The sequence below is a fragment of the Pleurodeles waltl genome, chromosome 5, assembly GCF_031143425.1.
Source record: "Pleurodeles waltl isolate 20211129_DDA chromosome 5, aPleWal1.hap1.20221129, whole genome shotgun sequence".
In the NCBI taxonomy this organism is placed as follows: domain Eukaryota; kingdom Metazoa; phylum Chordata; class Amphibia; order Caudata; family Salamandridae; genus Pleurodeles; species Pleurodeles waltl.
The window spans coordinates 7487241-7512117 of NC_090444.1; the positions used below are offsets into that span (position 1 = coordinate 7487241).

General features: G+C 44.3%; 1 protein-coding gene and 1 long non-coding RNA gene across 2 annotated transcripts in view; one reads left to right on the top strand and one right to left on the bottom strand.

The window, feature by feature from the left end:
* Positions 1–338: 338 nt before the first annotated feature.
* LOC138295232 (zinc finger protein 850-like) lies at positions 339–9120 on the bottom strand. The gene is made up of 2 exons (XM_069233412.1): positions 8928–9120; positions 339–4591 (listed from the first exon to the last, which is right to left on the bottom strand). The coding sequence occupies exon 2, from the start codon at positions 3692–3694 to the stop codon at positions 1871–1873; it is 1824 nt and encodes a 607-aa protein (XP_069089513.1). The 5' UTR covers positions 3695–4591; positions 8928–9120; the 3' UTR covers positions 339–1870.
* Positions 9121–9327: 207 nt separating this feature from the next.
* The window catches only part of LOC138297190 (uncharacterized), a 39838-nt gene continuing 24288 nt past the window's right edge, over positions 9328–24877 (top strand). The window contains exons 1-2 of the long non-coding RNA XR_011203925.1: positions 9328–9440; positions 21727–21806. This is a non-coding gene — a long non-coding RNA (uncharacterized lncRNA). The remainder of the gene's footprint in view (positions 9441–21726; positions 21807–24877) is intronic.

A 24877-nucleotide genomic window follows, 5' to 3' on the forward strand; every position in this document is an offset into this window, starting at 1 on the left:
GGAAAACCATTTGTGTGTGGCAATTTTTCACAAGGTACCTTGTAAAATTCATCTAGCCTTATAGTGCAATTTCCTGTGACCAGAAGATAGGTCAGTGGCACCTTATTGATCCTGTGATCATTGGGAAAGTATTGTGTCTCAATTTGTGGTTTAAGACCTATTCTGCATGGCTGCAACTCCTTTCACACCTTGTGCGTACGCACAGCAACATGTGCATACTATGATTGGAACAGTGGATTAGTGGAAAATAAATTTAGCGCTGGTCTTCATTTGGGTCGGGGGATCAACAGTGTTACGTGATAATGTTTTGCTGCTTCCCCCCCCTCCCAAACAAGGGCTTAACACATCTTTCTTTTATTCTCTGTGGTTACGGTCACTGAACAAAATTATAAATCAAACAACTTAATGACTGATAGGTAGGTAACCACCTATATATATACTTTTCTCAGAGTCAAATACAAAAGAAGTAGCAAATGTGGAATAGGAAAGTTTGGTCTTTTTGCACAACTTCACTTGGGTGGCCAGATGTTCGGGATGTGCTGAGAAAGTTCTGATGTTTCACCATCTGTCCTGCTGAATTTTGGAAAGTTAGTATGTCCCAGTTTCAGAGGTTAACTGAATACGTTTTTCTGTGCCCAAGTGCAGAATTAGTTACAACAGTGTTTTCTAAACTGTTGGTCGCTGCCCACTGGTGGACCTTGAGACGCTTTTTGGAGGGTTAAGATAGTCCAAGCATGTAAGCTTTATCACATTTGCTACATTCATAATGTTTCTATCCAGTGTGAGATCTCTGATGTTGCATTAGCTAATCCGTTCTACTAAATACTTGTTTAGTGATGACTATAATGAATACTTTTCACATGTGAAGCATTTATTTGGTTTCACGCCAGCATTAGCTTTCAAATAAAATGCACTGATATGGCTTCTTTTTACCCTTCACTTTCCCTTGTCATGTTCAGTGGATTGATGTGGCTTCTTCCCCATGGGAAATTTCCAGTGACAGGGAAATGCTCTCTTTTGAATGAAAGGGGTGTCACATCCAGTACACTAAAAAGATCTCTCCAAAGTTTGGTCTTTCTGATGGGCATTAGATCCCTCTTTGCAATCGATGCCTCATATCATTTAGCACGCTGATGTGGTTTCCACTCCAGATGAATGTGCCAATGAGAAAGCAGTCCTCTTGTTTCAATAAATCCCTTGTCAGATTGAGTACATTGATCTGATTTCTCCACAGTGTCAACCTTTTGATGCTTTACTAGCTTTGCCATTGTAAGGACTGCCTTGTCAGAATGACAGTACTGACATTTTTTCTTTCTTGCATGGATTTTCGGATGGTTTATTAGAAGGGTGCTTCAGTACGAAAGCCTTTTAATGTTCAGTACATTCACACGCTCTTCCCCATGTGGACTTTCTATTGTGTCATTATCTTTCTTTGGGATGAATGACTTTTCATATTAGTTGTTTCTCTTCTGTGTGGACATATGTATTAGGCTTCCCTTTACAGAGAACGTCTGGCACTAGGCTTGCCTTTGAATCGCCTAGTCGCATTCACTACAATCATATGTTTGTTTCCGTTGTAGATTTCGTTATGTTTTACTAACTGATGCTTCAGAGTGAAAGCCTTGTCACACTTAGTAGGTTTATATGGTTTCTGCGCAACATGGGCTTTCTGATGTTGCATGAACTGTCGCTCTGAAATGAATGCCATGCCACATTAAGCACATTCATGTGGTTTCTCTGCTGTGTGGACTTACAGATGTTGCATTAGTCACTCCTTTGAAAGAAATGACTTCTCACATTCACTACAATCATGTGGCTTCTGTCCAGGGTGGATTTTCTGATGTCACAGTACCATGGGCTTTAGAGTGAATCACTTATCACATTCATATGGGTTTGTTCCTGTGTGGATTTTCAGATGTCGCATTAGGTGGGTCTTTCTCCTAAATGCCTTGTCACATTCAGTGCATTCATATGGTCTCGCCCCTGTGTGGATTTTCTGATGTTCCATCAAATGGTGTTTTCTACTGTATGCCTGGTCACAGTCAGTGCATTCATATGGTTTCTCTCCAATGTGGGTTTTCAGATGTATCATTAGGGTCTGTTTATTAAAGAATGCTTTGTCACACTCGCTACAACCATATGGTTTCTTCCCAGTGTGGATTCTCTGATGTAGTACTAGCTGGTGTTTTAAAGTGTATGCCTTGTCACATTCAGTACATTTATATGGTGTCTCTCCACTGTGGACTTTCTGATGTCGTGTTAGGCTTCTTTTTGCAAAAAACACTTTGTCACATTCATTGCATGTATATGGTTTCTCTCCTGTGTGGACTCTCTGATGTTGTATTAGTTCTCCATTTGTAACAAATGCCTTTTCACATTCACTACAACCATATGGTTTTGTCCCAGTGTGGCTTTTCTCATGTAATGCAAGTGTGTGCTTTGCAGTGAATGCCTTGCCACAGTAAGTGCAATCATATGGTTTCTCCCCAGTGTGAGTTTTCTGATGTTGCTTCAACTGCCCTTTTGTAACAAATGCCTTCTCACATTCACTACATTCATATGGTTTCTCTCCAGAGAGAAATTTTTGATGTTGTTTTAAGTGCTCTTTTCTTACAAATGCCTTCTCACATTCACTACAAACATATGCCTTTCCTCCAGAGTGGAATTTCTTATGTTGTTTTAACTGCTGTTTTCTAACAAATGCCTTGACACATTTAGTACATTCATATGGTTTCTCACCAGTGTGAACTTTATAATGTAGTGTCAGCAGTGCCTTTGTAATGAATGCCCTGCCACATTCAGTGCATTCATATGGTTTCTCCCCAGTATGGACTCTCTGATGTACTGTTAAGGCTCCAGTTGTAATGAATGTCTTGTCACATTCAGTACAGTTGTATGGTTTCTCCCCAGTGTGGATTCTCTGATGTCGTATGAGGGATGCCTTTGTAATGAACGCCTTGTCACATTCAGCGCATTCATACGGTTTCTCTCCAGTGTGAACTCTGTGATGTAATATTAGTTCTCCATTTGTAACAAATGCCTTGTCACATTCACTACAACGATACGGTTTCTCTCCAGTGTGTAATTTCTGATGGTTTTTTAACACATCTTTTCTAATGAATGTCTTGTTACATTCAGGACATTCATAAGGTTTCTCCCTGGTGTGGACTTTCTGATGTTGGATTAACTTCTCATTTGCAATGAATGCCTTGTCACATTCTGTACATTTATATGGTTTCTCTCCAGTGTGGATTTTCAGATGATGCATTAGTGCTCCCTTTGTAACAAATGCATTGTCACATTCACTACAACAAAAGGGTTTATCTCCAGTGTGGAATATCTGATGTTGCTTTAACATGTCTTTTCTAATGAATGCCTTGTCACACTCAGTACATTTATATGGTTTCTCTCCAGTGTGGATTTTCAGATGTTGCATTAGGTTTGTCTTTGCAATGAATGCCTTGTCACATTCACTACAATGAAAGAGTCCCTCTCCAGTGTGGAATTTCTGATGTTGCTTTAACAGCTCTTTTCTAACGAATGCCTTGTCACATTCTGTACATTTATATGGTTTCTCTTCAGAGTGGATGAATAGATGTTGCATTAGATATTTCTTTGCAACAAAAGCCTTGTCACATTCACTGCAACGAAAGGGTTTCTCGCCAATGTTGAATTTCTGATGTTGCTTTAACATGTCTTTTCTAATGAATGCCTTGTCACGTTCAGTACATTTATATGGTTTCTCTTCAGTGTGTATTTTCAGATGCTATTAAGTTGGTCTTTGCATTGAAAGCCTTGTCACATTCACTCACTACATCCATATGGTTTTTGCCCAATGTGTAGGTTTTACTGTCATATTAGAGCTGTCTTTTTCATGAATGCTGGCTTACATTCAATTAGTTTTAAATGTTTTGCATCGGCATAGGCTTACATTCAATTAGTTTAAAATGTTTTGCATCGGTATAGGCATTCTGGTGTGTCTGCAAGTTCCCTTTTGCAGAGAATGTGGTATCCTCAACATGGACTGCCTGATCTACCAGTAAGTGTCCTTTTGCATACAAAGCTTCTGACATTCAATGCATTCACATAACTTCTTTCCAGTGTCAAGACTCTTTTGACTGAATGTCTGTCCACATTCCTTACATTAATATGCCCGAAGTCTTGCGTGGGCTACCTTGTGTATCTTTAGATGGCCCCTAGTCCTGAGTATTTTATTACATTCAGAACATTTATAGTCTTTCCATTGTGTGTGCTTTATGTTCAAACCCTTTTCAAAGTAAATACACAAAGGCTTTCTTCCATGCTGATTTCACATACTCCTTATAGAATGCTATAAACAAAACTGCGTTGAAACATTTAATGCATTTAAAAAGTTCACTATTCCCTAATTCCTTCTGGTTAGTTTTGCTGAGTATTTTTTCAAGCAATCCGAGTGTGTACATCGAGCTGTCTTATTGATTTTGAACAGGTAATAGCCTTCATGGCATGATTTTTTTAATGCTCAACATTGCAGCATATTGCTTTGTAAAACAGTCTAATGCCCTTTCGATCGTCCATTCTTAACACATTTCTTTCACCACAGTTCTTTGACCTGTTAAAAAAAAAAGTCAATATTAAAGAAACTATAATTATGATTTCATGCTTACATAAAGATGTATACTTCATATTTATAACTGAGTGAATGAAACTCTGCAATATAGTCTTTCCTATTTTCAGTTTCTATTTGATATGAACTCCAGATTAGGTTTGTCAGAAAAAAAAAACCCAGTGTTTAGATGTTTTTATGCATGAAGCAGTTAATGCCTTGCAGTGGCTTTGTAGCTCATTCTCAGTAGCCTTGGTTTCAATATTCCAACACTATGATCATTATTTGTTCTTTGAAACTAGCACTTTTGGATGAGCTAAAGCAAACCTGTATACGTTAGAGTAACAAACTTCATTTGTTTTGAGAACTGAACACCCACAGGTGTCCAGGGCGGTGTAACTTGCATTGATCCCACTAACTTTCCCACAATACCCTACAAAACCTGAAAGTTTGCTTAAACGGCTAAGATCACTACTTTATTTAAATTTTGTGATAGATATTTTTGAAACCTGTTGCGATCCACAAATTGCACAACCATCCAGGTTTTCCACTATCTCCACATAAAAATGGAACCCAATTTTTGAGGATGGGCTCAGCACCTGAAAGAGCACAAAACTAAAGAAGAATGCATCACATGTTTCCACTGAAAAACACACATTTTTTGCAATATGGGTATCAGTGGATTTTGGGGGTTGATCGTGCTTCCACCCAGGAAAACCTACTAAATCTGTACGTTTCTGAAAACTAGATAAGTAGTGAAGTCCAGGTTGGGGTGACCTGTGTGACTCTAAAGAGGTTTTCTTATAAAAACAGATCTTGCGAATCTCAAAAGTTAGCTAAAAGCACACATTCTACTGACATATCTGTGCAGTAAAGTTCCAGAATCTGCAGGAATACAACAATTTTGTACTACCCAGAGTTCACATATGACTCCTGATAAGAAAGGTGCCCCACTACTCCGCCAGGCACAGATTTACAGCGCAACTCCTGTCTGCCGTCACAGCCTCTCTGGAAATCCCTTGCAACTAGGAGTTTTGCAGCTAGCTTGTTAAACAAGCTAGTTAATATACCTTAATATAGAATTCAATAGAGGCACCTAATGGGGAAAAACATAGGAAAATCACCATTACTCTCAATTTATGCTATTACATTAATCCTACATGTACATAAAGCTCCTCATCCTCGTTTAAACCCCCCGGTGTCTTGGTCCCAAGGAGTATAATGTAGTAATGTATTCGGACTCCCTTATCCTCAGGAGTCTCTCTCGATCCCCTCCACATATGTTTCTCTCAATTTTATCAATGCCAAAAAATATCAAACTGTTAGGATCACGATTATGCATTTTTGACCAATGTCTAGAACCGGATATGAAGCATCATAGTGCTTAATGGCTCTATAGTGTTCCAAAATCCTCTTTTTTACAGGACCAATAGTGCTACCAATATATTGCAACCCACAGGGACATTGTAAAACATAAATGCAATAATCTGACATACAAGAGATAGCTTTATTAATCTTTCTGATTTCACCCAAGACCGTCTTATACGTCTTAACATTCTTGCTATTGCTGTATGCCTTACACCTACCACACTTGTAGAAACCCTTCTGTTGACTAAACCAGCCAATGTGTTGATGACTCTGTGCGCTCAAATAACTATGGACCAAAATATCACGTAAGGATTTTGCATCCGGTACGTAAACTTCGGCCGAGAAGCCAGCACCTTCCCAATTATAGGATCATTTTTAACTAGATGCCAATGCTTCATTACTGCCTTCCTGATTGCTGGACTCGCATTATTATAAATTGTAATTATCCTCATCTCAGGGATTACCTTCTCCTGCTTGTGAGTTTTTATCAGCAAAGTTTCCCTCTTAATTTGAGTTACTCTCTCACTGGCTATTCGTAATACCCTATCTGGATAACCCCTTGCTCGCAATCTTTTCATCATCCTATTCTCCTCCTCCTTGTAAGATTCCAAGGTAGTACAATTCCTTCTAGCCCTGAGTAATTCACGATATGGAATATTCCACTTCAAATTAGTAGGATGATGACTGCTCTCATGCAGGATACTATTACCTGCTGTATCTTTACGGTATAGCCTCGTCTGTAGAGTGTTGTCCTGAACTTCCAATAATACATCCAGGAATTTCATTCTTGTTGGATGTATTTTCCTAGTAAATCTCAAATTTAAAGTATTATCGGAAATATGATCCAAAAATTCCTCCAATTCTCGATGTGTTCCCTCCCATATCATAAAAAGGTAAACAATATATCTTGTCCACATTGAGATATGTCTAGTCCATTTCTCATTCTCTTCTACCCATACCCGAGTGGCCTCCCACCAACCCATGAAAATTACAGCATAACTTGGAGCAAAGCAGCTTCCCATCGCTGTCCTGATCAATTGATATATATATATATATATATATATATATATACACACACACACAACCATTGTTGAGTTCTGTGATCATTATTATTTCACTGCTGTGATTATTTTCAGAATTGCACTTGTGTTACTGCCTTTGAAACAAAAGCCCACATTATTTTCTCTGTGCATGAAACTTGAGAAGTACCTTAATGAATTCATTACTCAGACTAAGAGTGCTGCATTCTTGGCATTCCTTTCGTCTCCTCTCAGTCCAATGTAGAGCAGAACAGGGGTAAACAAGTCCTTTGTTTAAGGCCAGGGCACAGGAAACATAAAGGGCATACACTCTTGACAGGTCCCCAGGGCAGTATTCATAAAACACATTCAGGGCTGTTTAATGGCAGGTGGCTGAACTTCCAGCTGTCTGTAGCTAAACACACCCCTGAAGCTGCATTGTGCATGACACTCCTGAGCTTCAGCTTCATCCTTTCAGCCACCAATTTATAGCCCTGCCTGCTCCTCATGAGCCTCTGAGGATTCCACAGACAACTTTACCTCTTCACCTTCCCTGCTCCCCAGATCTCCTCCTGCCCCCCACCACCCCCAGGACCCCAAAAACAGCTTTACCTCTGCACCACCCCCCACTGCTCCCCAGATCTCCTCCTGCCCCCACCGCCCCCAGGACCCCATGCACAGCTTCACCTCTGCACCACCCCCCACTGCTCCCCAGATCTCCTCCTGCCCCCACCGCCCCCAGGACCCCATGCACAGCTTCACCTCTTCACCACCCCCCACTGCTCCCCAGATCTCCTCCTGCCCCCACCGCCCCCAGGACCCCATGCACAGCTTCACCTCTTCACCACCCCCCACTGCTCCCCAGATCTCCTCCTGCCCCCACCGCCCCCAGGACCCCATGCACAGCTTCACCTCTTCACCACCCCCCACTGCTCCCCAGATCTCCTCCTGCCCCCACCGCCCCCAGGACCCCATGCACAGCTTCACCTCTTCACCACCCCCACTGCTCCCCAGATCTCCTCCTGCCCCCCACCACCCCCAGGACCCCAAAAACAGCTTTACCTCTGCACCACCCCCCACTGCTCCCCAGATCTCCTCCTGCCCCCCACCACCCCAGGACCCCATGCACAGCTTCACCTCTGCACCGCCCCCACTGCTCCCCAGATCTCCTCCTGCCCCCCACCACCCCCAGGACCCCATGCACAGCTTCACCTCTGCACCGCCCCCACTGCTCCCCAGATCTCCTCCTGCCCCCCACCACCCCCAGGACCCCAAAAACAGCTTTACCTCTGCACCACCCCCCACTGCTCCCCAGATCTCCTCCTGCCCCCCACCACCCCCAGGACCCCATGCACAGCTTCACCTCTGCACCCCCCTCCCCAGACCATCCCCTGAGCCCCCCACCCTCCAGGCCCCATGCACAGCTTCACTTCTGCACCCCCCCGCTCCCGTCACCCCCTCCCCACCCTCCAACCACATGCACAGCTTCACCTCTGCACCACCCTCCCCAGACCATCCCCTGAGCCCCCCACCCTCCAGGCCCCATGCACAGCTTCACTTCTGCACCCCCCCCCGCTCCTGTCACCCCCTCCCCACCCTCCAGGACCCCATGCACAGCTTCACCTCTGCACCCCCCCTGCCTGCTCCCTTCACCCCCACCCCACCTTCCAGGCCCCATGCACAGCTTCACCTCTGCACCCCCCTCTCCAGGCCACCCCCTGAGCCCCCCACCCTCCAGGACCCCATGCACAGCTTCACCTCTGCACCACCCCCGCCTGCTCCCCAGATCTCCTCCTGCCCCCACCGCCCCCATGCACAGCTTCACCTCTGCACCTTCCTCTGTAGTGTTTCTATTCGAGAGGTTGAAGACTCACTCCACTATGTGCCTAATCCGAGACTCCGCAGCGTGTGCGTGCCCCCCCCCCATTAAACACAGAGATACGGGGTGTACTCACTCCTGCGCAGAGCTCGCTCGCTGCTCTCACACCCGGGGGCCGGGGGGCCGCGCGGGAAGCCTGCCCCTCCGGCCACGTCACATCACCGGCGAGGGAAGGTCATCGCGTGCTCAGGTATCAACTTCCGGGCCCTTTTACAGTTCGTGACCTAAGCTACGCGCACGCGCAGGTCTTAACTTCTGGACTACGCGCAATTAGTATCCGCGGCTCGGCGCATGCGCGGATTCAAACTACTGGTTTTATACGAGTAGTTCTTTCCGATGGGCGCATGCGCACATATGAACTTTCGGTTCTTTCGCAACTAGTGCTGAGCGCATGCGCAGGTCTTAAATTCTTTTTTATGCACGATTAGTGACCGTTGATCTACTCCGGACAAATCTCCGCTCAGCGCATGCGCAGATGTACTCTTCCGGTGTATTTGACGCTCACTCCCTCAGATTCCGAGCGCGACACCCCGAAACACTCCCCGCAAACCCCTGAACCCTCGTAAGCCAGAAGAAAAGCCAACCGGAGGTGAAACGAGTGTTTTCAAGCAAGGGCAGGTCCTTTCACATACCGAGTTCCGCGCCCCAGCCGCCAGGCCCTCGTTGGTCTCTTCTCTGGCGGAACATTGTGGCGCAGGCGCCGAGGCTCGGCGGCGAGGGTACCGCGCCTTCTAGCTTTGCCACAACCATCTTTGGTACTATTAAGGACACGCAGGCTCTGATTATGCTTCTCAATTCTTTACTGCTCAAAAACAGCAGCCAGGAAAAACCAATAAACATTAAAGAGGCTTTGAACCCCGCCTCCCGTAACCACCGATAGCAGACCAGCATATCCTATGAACGGGGAGGCACCAACTGGCCTCCTCTTTCTTTGCTGCTCTGCAGTCAGATAAGTGCCTTCCTATTTGTGCTTACTTTGATCATGGTTATTGGTATAATGATTTTATGTGGTATTTTTATTACTTGAGATTTGCTCTTCCAAGCGCAAGGGTGAGTGTTGCGCCCGTAATTCATTTTATTTCTGCCTCGCGCACCTTGTACGCGCGCTTCTGTTTTTCCTTGTCGGCGGCATTAATCATTTTTCTTTTGTATTTCTCCGACGCGCCTCACACGCGCACAGCAGATTCTATTATGGGCGGCCCCCAGGGCTTCATTTAATTATTTCCTTTTCCTTGCTGCATTGCAGCAGTTAATTTAGTTTTGGCGCATCGCGGCTTTTGCCTTTCCTTGCGCGTGAGCGCACCAGTAGCCTGAGAGTGACCGAAAGGTCAGGAAAGGCTTGCCCGACTTCCTGGTCGCGACGTTATTAATCGCACCAGGAGACATGCATCTATAGCCCAATTGGGCTATTCACATGCACATACATCCCACGAGGGAGGGAAGCGACATGTCAACTTCCCTCTCTCGTTGGACCACGGGCGCAGGCCTTGGGCTGATTCAACAGGGGCAGTGATTTTCTGTGATATTATCTCTACTATGCCTCATTTTAGCTCAGTTTTTCTTCAATAGCGGCTGCTATCGTTTTTTTCTGTGCAGGCACTCGTCTCCTGGTGCACCACATTTATTTATTTATTTTGATTTTTGGATTTTTGACGCCCCTGACCTGTGCTGGCTGGGGTTGGAACCATTTAAAAACTTGCTTTTTCAGCAATTGTGAGCACTTCAAACATTGAAGTTTTGACAGTGGCAATACCATGTCTGATGAAGAGTATTATGGTCAGGGCCTGGAGATGTATGGCCCTTATGAAGACGAAGATTACTATTTTGACCCCTGTTTTAAACAGGTTGTTGACTCTTCCATACAGAAGTCTTTGGATAAAACAATTTCATCAGCCCTTGTCCCCTTATCCAAAAAGATTGATGACCTGGCTGGCCCTTCTTCTTCTCTTCTTTCTGGAGATATTTCATCTCTGTCTGTCCCTTCTACTGAGCAACTGTGGCCTCACAAGAGTAAATTGGCCAATATTCCCTTTCCTTCTACCTCTGAACACACTTATGCTTCAAATCCTTCCACGCCTATTACTTTGCATACAACTGTCTCTGATTCTGTTTCCTCCCAGGATTCCGCTCCACCTAAGAAACGCACAAAAAAGTGTAAACCTTCCTCTTCTTTCTCCCCCTTTCCTTTTTCTTTCGAGCCATCTGATATTATTCATCCCAAGCCATCAGATTGGGCTACTGCCCCTGCTGTAGCGGATTATATGCATCTGCATATTCGTAAAGGGTTTGAGAAGGAAGTCAGATCCAGATTTAGATCGGAGGGTTCGCGGCCAGATTTACCTCATAAAACTGCGCTCACTCCTGAAATTGACAATACAATGGTGACTTTCCTTAAAAAATATAACAAGGACCCAAAGAAATGAATAGACAGGGCCCTCAAGGCTTGTCAAGATAAATTGCTGGATGTGTCCGGCCCCCTTGCAAAAATTCGAATTGGCTCTTCAGGCTCAGGAAACCGGGGCAGCCATCCATCTGGAGGTGCCGGCTGGGTGGACACAATGGGTGACATGTTTCCTTGGCAATGCAAATTTTGCTTTAGCGTCGGAACGTAGAAAGTCCGTCTTACTGCGTATTGACCCTCAGTTGGCAGATTTGGCTTGTTTGTGAAATACATTGCTAAATTTGTTAATACTGTCACCTCTTTGGATTAATCACAGTCTTCCCTTAAAATAATATTTAACCCACTTTTTGAACTGGCTGGTCGATTTTGAGGACGCTCTACCGACCGGGGTTTTCAACAAGGTCCTGCCAGAGGTACTTATCCAAGACGCAGGGGTTACACCCAGGACCCTTCCCAAGCAGGTTTCTACCCCTCCAGATATAGAGGAGCAAGTAACCGCAACAATCGAGCCGCACATAGAGGTTACAGAGCCATCAATAACACCCCCACAGGTAATAAATCTTCCTTTTCCTTCTATCTCCTTAGGGGGCAGACTAAAATTTTTCATTCAAAAATGGGCTTACATTTTCTCAGACGCATGGGTTCTAGATATGGTTCAGGAGTATCCCATAGAACTGATATTGGTTCCTCAACAGCACGCTTTACCTCCTCCTATCCTTTTTTCCCAACTAGACAAATCCTTTATAGATGGCGAAGTTCAGGAATTGTCAACAAAGAAGGCCATTTCTATAACTTCCCATCATCCAAGAGGTTTCTGCAGCAACGTTTTCTTGGTGCAAAAGAAGGGAGGTGGTCAAAGACTAGTACTCACTTTAAGGCATTTCAACCCCTTTGTGTTATACCGTCATTGCAGGATGGAGGGCATCCATCTGTTGAGAGACCTTCTTCAAAAGGGAGATTGGATGGTTCCTCTAGATCTGAAGGACGCTTCCTTATCAGTCCCCATAGCGCTTCCCCACCTATGGTTCCTCCAATTTCAGTGGAGAAATAATTGGTACGAATAGCTGATGCTCCCTTTCAGAATGTCTTCAGCTCCGTGGGTGTTCACCAAACTCTTGAAACCAGTAGTGGAAAATCTTCGCCAGAGAGGCATTTGATTGATAATCTATCTAGACAACATGATTATCATGGCTCAGGATCAATCTCTGTTACTGACCCACCAGTTTTGGGTGAGCTCTCTTCTTCAGGATCTGGGGTTTGTGATCAATCACAAGAAATCCTGCATGATTCCATCCCAACGCTTGGAGTTCCTGGGATTCCAGGTAGATTCGATACAAGCCCTGTTGCTTCTTCCTCCTCAGAAAATGAATTTGATCAAGAGAGAGTTGAGGTTGGCGTTATCGAAACAGATGGTTTCTTTGAGGTCCATAGCATGGATTGCAGGCCTTTTGGCCTCTTCGATTCAGGTGGTTTTTCTGGGTCCTCCCCATTACAGAGCCTTGCAGAGGTTGAAGATCCATTTCCTTCAGGGTTTCTCATACAAACACCTGGTTCCAATACCTCTAGAAGACCGGGAAGAACTTCAGTGGTGGCTCTCTCACATGGAGGCGTGGAACGGCAGGGCCATCTTTGGGGACATCCCTGAGGTGGTGATAGAATCGGATGCCAGTCACTGGGGCTGGGGAGCGAGATGCAGTCCTTTTTCGACAGAAGGGAGGTGGTCCTCAGAGGAATTGCATCTCCACATCAATTGTGTGGAACTTTTAGCGAGTTCTTCAGCCATCAGATCTCGATCCCCCCACAGGAGCAATTGTTGTATTCTTCTGAAAATGGACAATGTGTCTGCAGTCCGGTATATCAACCGTCTGGGGGAACAAGGTCTCGCCTCCTGACGAATATTGCCAGGCAGTTCTGGAACCTTTGTCTGGATCGGAAGATCGTGGTGACATCTTAATTCCTTCCAGGCAAAGATGACTTAGTGGCAGATTGGAACTCTCGATTCCTGAGGGATTCCAGCGACTGGAAACTTCTGCCTTCTGTTTTTCAGAAGGTCATGGGGATATTGGGACCTTGTCAACTGGTTCTGTTTGCACCTCACTTCAGTTCCAGATCCCAAAATTTTCAGTTGGAGGCCAGATCCTCTGGCCATGGCGACGGATGTGTTTCTGCAGGATTTGTCATCTCAGGTGAATTATGCGTTTCCTCCGTTTGCCATGATTCCTCAAGTTGCAACGTGCTTGCGACGACAAGCAGCGTCTGCAGTTTTCATAACTCCCTTTTGGAAGTGTCAACCGTGGTTTCCATCCCCTCTGGAACCCCTGATTGCCCTTCCTCTTCAGCTGCCAGTGTTTCCCCAGCTCCTTCTGGATCCAATGGGTTCCCAGCACCCTCTTCTTCTATCAGGTCAACTGTGTCTCATGGCCTGGATGATATCGGGAGACATTCACAAGTGCAGGGCCTTTTGGCTTCAGCTTCCTCGTTTATACGACAAGCTTGGACTCCTTCCACCCACAAACGATATTCCCTGGCATGGAAGAAGTGGGTGGGTTGGTGCATTCGAGAAGATTTGGATCCCGTGGGATCCGAAGTCAAGGACATTATAAATTTCCTGTCTGAGTGTGCAGACTCTCGTTTGTGTTAGAGGTCGGTAAATAATTTTAGATCTGCTATTTCAGCTGGACATTCTTGGATTAATAATAAACTGGCTGGGCAACACCCTTTGGTTTGTTAATTGCTGAAAGGTATCAGAGTGGCCAATCCACCTAGACCACGCTATTCACAGCTTTGGGATGTGAATGTTGTTTTATCTTTTTTGTCTAATTGGCCGGAGAATCATTTGTTATCTATGAAACAGTTGTCCCAATGTTAACTATTTTACTCTGTTTAATTTCTTGTCGCAAGGTGTCCGATGTGAAAGCCCTGGATTTAGGAGGGAGGTTATTCTCTCCTTCTGGGGTTTCCTTTATCATTTCCAAGCGTACTAAATGTATGTCTTCGTCTGTGGATTACTCAGCATTTCCACATAATGCTAATCTGTGTGTAGTCAAATGTTTAAAGGTATATGAAGAACACACTGCAGGCTACAGAGTGGATCCTTTGGGTCCTTTTCTTATTTCTACAGAGAAACCCTTCAAACCAGTTTCAGCAGCTACTCTGGCACGCTGGGTTTGTTGGGTGATGTCAGAGGCAGGTATTGATATGTCTCTATATGGAGCCCATTCTACCAGGGAGGCCATGGCATCAAAAGCTTCTTTTTTGGGTTACAGATTGGAGGATGTTCTTAGGGTGGCCGATTGGTCTGGTGATTCTATGTTTAAAATGTTTTTATTATGAACCTATGGTACATGTGTCTAATTTGGTGGTGGATCAGCTTTGAACCAGCATAATCGGAGCCTCCAGTCCTGACATAGAATGCAAAATTTTCTAGTGTAGCGTTAAGAATTTTAGATTCTGTTAAGGACACGGAGGCGAGGATTATTCCACCCAGTATATAGGTTGAATTGAATGATATTATTCAATGATTTGTATTATAGTCTTTTGCTTCCCACCCTGAACATTTTTTGATCGTATTATTCTCAAGTTTTATGATGGATTTTTCTTTCAGACACAGATGCCAAACAAGGGTGAAGTTGACGAGCTGTTGTTTGGTCGTTCTTGGCAACCTGGAATTTTGGTGGATGGTTCTTCGTCCCAGATACTTTTGTTTGACTTGATCACTGTATGTTTTCTCTGATTATTCAAAGAAAGAGGACGTCAGTTGGTGCCTCCCCTGTTTATAGACTATGTTGGTTTGCTATTGGTTGTTATGGGAGGCGGGGTTCAAAGCCTCTTTAATGTTTATTGTTTTTTCATTGGCTGCTGTTTTTGAGTAGTAAAGAATTGAGAAGCATAATCCTCGCCTCCGTGTCCTTAATAGAATCTAAAATTCTTAACGTTACACTAGAAAACTTTGTATTCTCTGTCAGGGCCTGAGGCGCAGATTATGCTTCTCTTTTTTTACTACATATTTACAGCAGCCAGTCAGAAACAATATTAGAGAAAAAACAGCAATATAAACTACAAGCCCCATGAACCCCAGCTTGTGTGTCACATGGGTCAATCCCCAGCAGTCCAGCCCTTCAAAAGGTACTTCCACCATTTTAACCTCCTCTTTCTTTGCTGCTCGGCAGCCAGTTAACCCCTTCACTGCCAGGGCTTTTCATAAGCTACCCGTGCCAAATTTGCGTCCTTTTTTCCCAACATCCTAGGGATTCTAGAGGTACTCAGACTTTGTGGGTTCCCCTGAAGAGACCAAGAAATTAGCCAAAATACAGCAAAAAACTTGTTTAAAAAAAAAATGGGAAAAAAGAGCTGCAGAAGAAGGTTTGTGTTTTTTTCCCCTGAAAATGGCATCAACAAAGGGTTTGCGGTGCTAAAATCACCATATTCCCAGCTTTCAGGAACAGGCAGACTTGAATCAGAAAACCCCATTTTTCAACACAATTTTGGCATTTTACTGGGACATACCCCATTTTTTATATTTTTTGTGCTTTTAACCTCCTTCCAATTCGTGACAGAAATGGGTGTGAAACCAATGCTGGATCCCAGAAAGCTAAACATTTCTGAAAAGTAGACACAGTTCCGAATTCAGCAAGGGGTCATCTGTGTAGAACCTGCAAGTGCTTCCTACAGAAAATAACAGCTCAAATAAAAAAAAAATTGAAATTGAGGTAAAAAAACAGCCATTTTTCTCCATGTTTTACTCTGTAACATTTCCTTGCAATGTCAGATTTTTGAAAGCAATGTACTGTTACGTCTGCTGGACTCTTCTGGTTGCGGGGATATATAGGACTTTTAGGTTCATCAAGAACCCTAGGTACCCAGAGCCTATAAAGAGCTGCACCTTGCAATGGGGTTTCATTCTATACCGGGTATACAGCAATTCATTTGCTGAAATATAAAAAGTTAAAAATAGGTATCAAGAAAATCTTTGTATTTCCAAAATGGGCACAAGATAAGGTGATGAGAAGCAGTGGTTATTTGCACGTCTCTGAATTCCGGGGTGCCCATACTAGTATGTGAATTACAGGGCATTTCTCAAATAGACATCTTTTTTAAACACAGTCTTACATTTGGAAGGAAAAAATGTAGAGAAAGGCAAGGGGCAATAACACTTGTTTTGCTATTCTGTGTTCCCCCAAGTCTTCCAATAAAAATGGTACCTCACTTGCGTGAGTAGGCCTAATGCTCGCGTAAGGAAACACAACATGGACACATCACATTTTTACATTGAAATCTGACATGTTTTTTGCAAAGTGCCTAGCTGTAGATTTTGGCCTCTAGCTCAGCCGACAGCTGGGGAAACCTATCAAACCTGCGCAAATTTTGAAAACTAGACATCTATGGGAATCCAAGATGGGGTGACTTGTGGGTCTCTGACCAGGTTTTGTTACCCAGAATCCTTTGCAAACCTCAAAGTTTAGCCAAAAAAACACTTTTTCCTCTCATTTTGGTGACAGTCAGTTCTGGAATTTGAGAGGAGACACGCGTTTCCTTCCACCCAGCGTTCCCCCAAGTCTCCCGATAAAAATGGTACCTCACTTGTGTGGGTAGGCCTAGCGCCCGCAACAGAAAATGCCCCAAAACACAACGTGGACACAACACATTTTCACTAAGAAAACAGAGCTGGTTTTTGCAAAGTGCCTAGCTGTGGATTTTGGCCTCTAGCTCAGCCGGCACCTAGGGAAACCTCGCAAACATGCGCATTTTTAAAAACTAGACACCTAGGGGAATCCAAGATGTGGTGACTTGTGGGACTCTGACCAGGTTCTGTTCCCAGAATCCTTTGCAGACCTCTAGATTTGGGCAAAAAAAATACTTTTTCCTCTAGTTTCGGTGACAGAAAGTTCTGGAATCTGAGAGAAGCCACAAAAATCCTTCCACCCAGCGTTCCCCCAAGTCTCCCGATAAAAATGGTACCTCACTTGTGTGGGTAGTCCTAGCGCCTTGGATTTCTCTCAACACCCTTTAGTATCTGAGTATACCCAGGGTTGTAAATTTGTGCATAGGCTTTGCCTAGAGAGTTCAGGCGCCTCCCTCCATGTTTTACTTTACTAATATTTGCACCTGTTTGGGTTTACACTCCCCCTGTTTAGTACTAAGGTACACACATATATATATATATCTATATCAATCATGGCCCAGTATGATCCTTATGAGGAGGACAGAGGGGAATACCAATGTGTTTCCCCCTTCTTTTGAGGAAAGCCTGGTGGAGGCTTTAGACTCTAATGTACAGTTATCAGTTAACAAGGCTCTGGCCAGAGCTCTAGGCCCCCTGACCTCTCATCTAAAAGGTTTCACACGCCAACAGGGTTGGTTACCTCCGCTGACTGCGTCTGCTGAAACTAATTCTGCATCTACCTCATTGTCAGGGTGTAAAGGCAAGGGTAAAACTAAAGTAAAAAGTGGCATTCTGAGGCTTTTGAGAAGTTGTCTACGACAATCTTGGATTAGCATGGTTATAGCCATGTTCTACCGCAAACATCCTTGATGACCCCTCAAAAGACTTGGATCCTTCTGGGTCAGATTCATCTAAAGGATATTCCGATAGCGATCAGGAGGACACTTCTGGTCCTACCAAGAAAAGATATCTTGCACGGGGGCTGACACAGGATCTAACGGTCCTGAGGTACTTACCTTCGGTCCTTCAGAGATTATCCATCCCCGTTCTACCAATTGGTTCCCTCTGCCACGGCAAAGTAGCGGACACTCCTGAGGTTGACCCGACCATGGTCACTTTTATGAAAACGTGGGCCAAGGACCCCAAAAAAGGACTGGATAGAGTCTGGCGTACTTGTCAGGATACTTGTCAGGATAAGTTGTTGGATATTTCAGGTCCCATTACAATAATTTTGGAATTGGGTTTTATAGCCAAAGAATCTGGTGTCCTTGTGGATCCAAATGTTTTAATTGGCTGGGCTCAACAAGCAGTCAGTCAGTTAGGTAATGCCAACATCGCCATGTCCACTGAACGACGACGTTCAATTCTCATGCATATAGACCCTAAATTAAATGATCTTGCTCCCTCTGAATCTGGACCCGTTGCACAAGGATTGTTATTTGGGGCTCCCTTTGTAAAGGACCTGGCAAAGATTGCAGTGACCTACAACACCCTAGATAAGGCACACCTGTCTTTGAAAAAAGTTTTCTGCGATACCCTTTTTGGAAGGGTCGGACGTTATAGAGTCCGCTCGTCAGGCAGCAGATTTTACCAGGGCTCACATTGCAAAGCTTTCAACAGATATCAAATTTCCTGGCAGGACCAAGCCTCAGACCAAACCTTCTACCCTTCAAAACTTTGTGGAGGTCGCCAGCTATACCGTCGAGGCAGAGGCTATCAAAAAGGCAACCAAGACACAAGATTTTCAGATGAGGATAATACCCTCTTCAGAGGTGATTTTGGGGGGAAGGATTCAGTTGTTCTCACACAATTAGTCAAACATTTCTCAGGACTCCTGAGTTCTAGAATCAGTTCAGGGTTTCAAACTGGAATTTTACACTTCCCCAATAAAGGATTCACAACCAGGGGAAATATATTTTCCTTACGAGATCAAGAGCTCGTATCAGAGGAAATTATGTCCCTGTTGCGAAAAGGCGCCATTTGTCGTTCTTCTCCTCATCCCGGGGTTTTCATCAGCAATGTCTTTCTAGACAGCAAAAAAGACGGGGGATCTTGTTTAGTTCTCAACTTGAGAAGCTTCAATTCGTGGCTAGCATACCAGGATTTCAAGATGGAGGGTTTCCATCTTCTAAGGGGTTTGCTCCAGGAAGGTGATTGGATGTGAGACTAGATTTGAAAGATGCTTACCTCTCAGTTCCCATCTTCCCTCCTCACAGGCGTTTTCTTCAGTTCTTTTGGCAAGGGCAATGTTACGAGTACTAGGCCCTTCCATTCGGTCTTTCATCAGCCCCACGGTGTTTCACCAAACTGATGAGACCGGTGGCAGAAGCTCTCCGAGCCAGAAGTGTCAGGTTAATCATGTATCTCACCAATTTAATCCTGATGGCGCAGGACCCTCAGACTGTGCTCCTTCACTTTTAATGGACAGTAAAGTTGTTGCAGGAACTGGGATTTGTCATCAACCAACCAAAGTCTTTCCCAACCCCTTCTCAGGAGATGGAATTTTGCGGATTTCTGATTGATTCGGTGTCATCCCAGTTAGTTCTTCCTCCTCAAAAGATTTGGAATATCAATAAGGAGTTGAGGTGTGAACTGCGAGCCCAGACAATATCGTTGAGATCCGTAGCTCAGATAGTGGATCTCCTAGCCTCGTCTATTTATGCAATTTCCCCAGGACCCCTTCATTACAGGGCTCTCCAACACCTCAAGATTCTGCACCTGCAGAAAGGTCTATCGTACTCCGATCCGATTCATCTATCTGCAGAAGCCGGGTTGGAAATGAATTGGTGGCTGAACCACATGGAAGCCTGGAATGGCAGAGTAATTTTTGGCAGGACTCCGGATGTTATTCTGGAATCGTATGCAAGCAGATGGGGTTGGAGGGCCAGGTGTGGATCCCTCTCTACGGGAGGTCATTGGACGGAGAACGAGCTTCAACTTCACATCAATTGTCTGGAGTTGTTAGCGGGCTCCTTTGCAATCAGGAGCGTTTCCCCAATGAAGTCAGATTGTTGCATTCTGTTGAGAATGAACAACGTCTCAGCAGTATGTTATGTGAACAGACTGGGGGGCACGAAGTCTCGCATGTTAGCAGAGATTGCCAAGGATTTTTGGCACTTTTGTCTGCAACATCGGATCTCGGTTATTGCAGAATATTTTCCAGGTACGAAGAACTTGGTGGCGGACTGGTATTCCTGCCATCTCTGGGATTTCAGCGATTGGAGCTTACATCCGAAGATTTTCAAACAGATCAGTCACAGGTGGGGTCCTTTTTCAGTGGACCTGTTTGCCTCCAGAACAAGTCGTCAGATTCCGGCCTTCTTCAGTTGGCGTCCGGATCCAGAAGCTCTGGCAACAGATGCGTTTTTGCAGGATTGGTCTTCCCACAGCAGGTACGCATTTCCGCCCTTCAGTATGATACCCAGGGTTCTGTCCCTGGGGAGTCATCAGAAGATCAACCTAATCTTAATAACTCCTTTATGGAGGGCTCAGCCATGGTTCCCCATGGCTTTGGAAATGTCGTGCGATTTTCCTCTTCGGATCCCTCATCTCCTGAATCTGTTGCTGGACCCAGTAGGCCTTCCACATCCTCTGATGTCATCCAGTCAGCTGCAACTGTTGGCTTGGAGGGTTTCGGGGTTAGATAGAATTTGCCAGGTATTTTGGCAAAAGCTGCAGCCTTTATCAGCCAGGCCTGGTCCAGAAATAACCCATTAGCGTTATGCTTCGGCATGGAAGAGATGGGTTTGCTGGTGTGGCAAGAGGAGTTTGGATCCCTCTCAGGCGGATGTCTGTTCCGTAATCAATTTTTGTCGTCTTTAGCTGAATCTGGCCTGTCTTATAGATCGGTTAACAATTACAGATTGGCTATTTGGCAGGCCATGTTTCTATTAATGGTAAACCTATCAGAGAAGACCCGCTGGTACGTAAATTGCCGAGGGGTATTCGTTTTTCCAATCCTCCTCAAGCTAAATATTCATCCTTATGGGATGTGAATGTTGTGCTTCGATTTTTGAAATCCTGGCCTGATAATAAATATTTATCTCTTAAACAACTAGCGGCTAAATTGACTATGTTGCTATGTTTGATTTCCTGTACAAGAGTGTCAGACGTTAGAGCTTTGGGCCTCCAAGGTCGTCAGTATTCCCCGGAAGGTGTGAGCTTTACAGTTTCTAGAAGAACCAAGACTAACATTAGGTCCATATCATATCCGGCGTTTCCTCATGATTACAAGTTGTGTGTAGTACAGTGTCTATGGGCATATGAGGTGGCTACGCATGAATTCCGAGCAGATTAAGAGGGACAGATTGCCTTAAAAAAGCCCTTTAAACCGGTTACTTCGGCCACTTTAGCTAGATGGCTGCGTTGGCTTCTTTCGGAAGCTGGAGTAGATACTTCTGTGTTTGGAGCTCATTCAGTTAGAGGCGCTTTGGCATCCAAGTCTTTTAACCTAGGGTCTCGCCTAGAGGATATCATGAAGGCGGCAGATTGGCCTTCTGAATCCACTTTTAAATCATTTTTATTATAAACCTGTGGTAGATGTGGCGTCAATAGTGGTGGCTCAGCTTTAAACAAGCATAATCTGAGCCTCCGGTCCTGACATAGAATACAAAATGTTCTAGCTTTCGCGTCACAAATTTTCAATTCTATTAAGGACACAGAGACCCTGATGAGTTATGAAGTTGTTCGTAAGGTATAAGTATACTAATTATGAATATTCATAATGCAAAGAATTTGTTTTCCCCCCTTTTAATTTGTTGTATGCAATGTTGAGGGAGTGGTTGTTATGACTTCCCTTTGTTTTTTCCTCAGGTACTGATCAGAAGCAGTCTGGATAAGGGTGGATATCTCCAGATTTATCTCATTGAAGTGTCAGTTATCTTCAGCGACTTGTGAGTTGGATCATCTGGGATCCCAAATTTCAGGGCCTGTGTGTGCAATGGTGGATCGGTCTGTATGCAAGGAGAAGTATCGTGTTTTGGTTCCAGTTTTGGGAGTTGAGGAACACTTGATGTTCCGTAAGACTGTTTCAGCATATTGACAGAATCAAGTTTGATTGTTGTTATTCGCAAAGAAAGAGGAAGTCTGATGATGTCAGGAGTTTATATATGTGGGCTATCTCTGTGGTTGGTCACATGGTTATGGGAGTTATGGGACGTGTAGTTTTTAAATAAGATCTCTTTTAATTGGCTGCTGAAAATAAGAAGCATAGAAACAGAAGCATAATCCTCGCCTCTGTGTCCTTAATAGAATTAAAAATTATTGACATGAAAGCTAGAAAATTTTGTATTCTACTTCGGCCGACCACAGACTCATAAGGCTTCCCGTCTAATTAGAATCCATTCCTTCCATAGATGAGCAGCAAGTAAGTCCATGAAGCTCACGTCTGTTTAGAATCCGAACCTAAAATAAAAGAAAAAGTGAATCCCAATTCAGCCTCAAAAGACTAAAGCAAGAGAAAAATTGAATCCCAATTCAGCCTCAGATTAAATCAAGGGGGGAGCTGCGAAATACATCTACAGTTTCATGTAATCAAACACTCAAAATCTGACAGATAAAGCATTGCCGGGGGTGGGATAATTCTCACCTCCGTGTCCTTAATAGAATCTAAAATGCTTGTTGCAAAGCTAGAAAATGTAGTATTCTATGTCAGGAACGGAGGCTCCGATTATGCTGGTTCAAAACTGATCAACAACCAAAGATGAAACATGTACAATTGGTTTATAATAAAACATCATAAACATGGAATCATTCGACCAATCAGTTGCATGGAGAATATCTTCCAACCTGGAATCCAAAAAAAAAGCCTTTGAAGCCATGGCTTCTCTGGTGAAATGTGCACCATATATAGATATATCAATACCTGCTTAAGACATCACCCAACGGACCCAGCGTGCAAAAGTAGCAGCTGATACAGGACGAAAGGGTTTCTGAATCGTAATGAGAAGAGGACCCAAAGGATCATTCCTATGATCAGCGGTACGTTCCTCGTACACTTTCAAACATTTGACCACACAAAGCTTATCACTGTGAGGAAAAACAGGAATATCAACAGATGTACACATACAATTGGTCCTTCTGGAAATGATAAAGGAAACTCCTGTGGGAAAAAAACAACCTACCTGCTAGATCTAAGGCTTTCACATCCAAAACTCTGCGACATGAAAGTAGGCATAATAACATTGTCAATTTCGCTAACAATTGTTTAAAGATAAAGAATAATTATCTGGCCAGGAATTCAAAAGGATAATACTACATGCACATCCCACAACTGCGAGTAGCGTGGTTTAGGAGGGTTGTTCACCATGATGCCCTTAAGCATTTTACATACCAACTGATGTTGTCCAATAGATTTACAATCAATCCAATCGTCCTGCAGAGATAGCTGACCTGAAATTGTTTACTGACCTGTAACATAAACTAGATTCAGCGCACTCAGACAAAAAATTCAGAATATACTTGAGTTCGGATCCCACAGGGTCCACCTCCCCACAAAGGCACCAACCTACCTATGTCCTCCATGTTAATGAATATCTCTTGCACGTGGATGGAGCCAAACAAGGCAGCTGCTGATGAAATGCCTTGCATTTGGGAAATGTCTCACAATAATTTCCAAGCCATGAGAGTCAATTGACCCACTATCAGGAAGTGGTGAGGGGATCCTACTGGGTCCAGGAGGAGAGACACAAAGACTGGAAGAAGGAAAGGAAGAGCATTTGACAACTCCAGACGAGATGGGAACAAAGGTTGATTCTTCCACACAGGAGTGATAAGAATCAATGATGCATACTGGCATCTCATTTGTGCGGCCAGTCTCGGAATCATGGCAAATGGAGGAAAGACGTAATTCATCTGACTTGCCCCGTTCTGCAGGAAAGTATCCGTTGCCAGGGCTAACAAAGCTGGTCTCCAAATGAAAAAGTTTGGAAGTGAAAGTTGAGGTGAGATGCAAACAGATCTATGTGAAAAGGACCTAACAAGGACATGATCTGCTGGAAGATCGAAGGAGGAAATCTCCAATCGCTGGAGTCCCTCAGAAAATGAGAGTTTGAACCTGCTGCCAGATTGTCTTTCCCCGAAAGGAATTCTGCCACTTCCATTATCTTCTGTGACAGGCAAAGGTGTCAGAATTCCCTGGCAATGTTTGCTAACAGGCGTGATCTGGTCCCTCCCAACTGGTTGATGTACCAGACTCCTGATCCATTGTCCATCCTCAAGAGGATGCAGCAGTTGCTTTTGACTGGTGAGGGAGACCTGATGGCGAAGGACCCTGTAAGAAGTTCCAGGCAATTTATGTGGACATATAATTTGTTGGAAGACCACCAACCTCTTATCAAAAATGGTCCGAATCTTGCTCCCCTGCCCCACTGACTGGCATTGGACTCTATCACTACCTCTGGCGAGGCTCCGAAAATGGCTCTGAGAGCCACCAGTGGACTTCCTCCTGGGCTTCGATTGATAAAGGAATTAGATGATCATCTGATAGGCCCTGTTGCAGATATTGGCTCTTTAGTCTCTGAAGGGCTCTGTAATGCAAGAGACCCGGAAAGACGGCTAGTATCGAGGAAGCAAGTAACCCCACAATCCGGGCCAGGGATCTCCAAGAAACCATCTGTTTCGACTAGGTTGCTCTCAACTCTCTCTTGATCTACTTCATTTTCTGGGAAGGGAGAAGAAATTGAGCCTTGACGGAATCCACTTGAAGCCCCAGAAACTCCAGGTGTAGGAGGGGATTAAGGACAATTTTTTTTAGATTGATCACAAACCCCAGATTTTGCAATAAGGAGATTGTCCAAGAAGATGAGCTTGGTCCTGGGCTAATAGTATCATATTGTTTAGGTAAATGATCTAGCGTATTCCCCTTCCACGAAGGTGTTTCACCACAGCTTTTAAAAGTTTGGTGAATACCCACAGGGCTGATGACAGGCCAAACGGAAGCATCAAATACTCGTACCATTTGTCC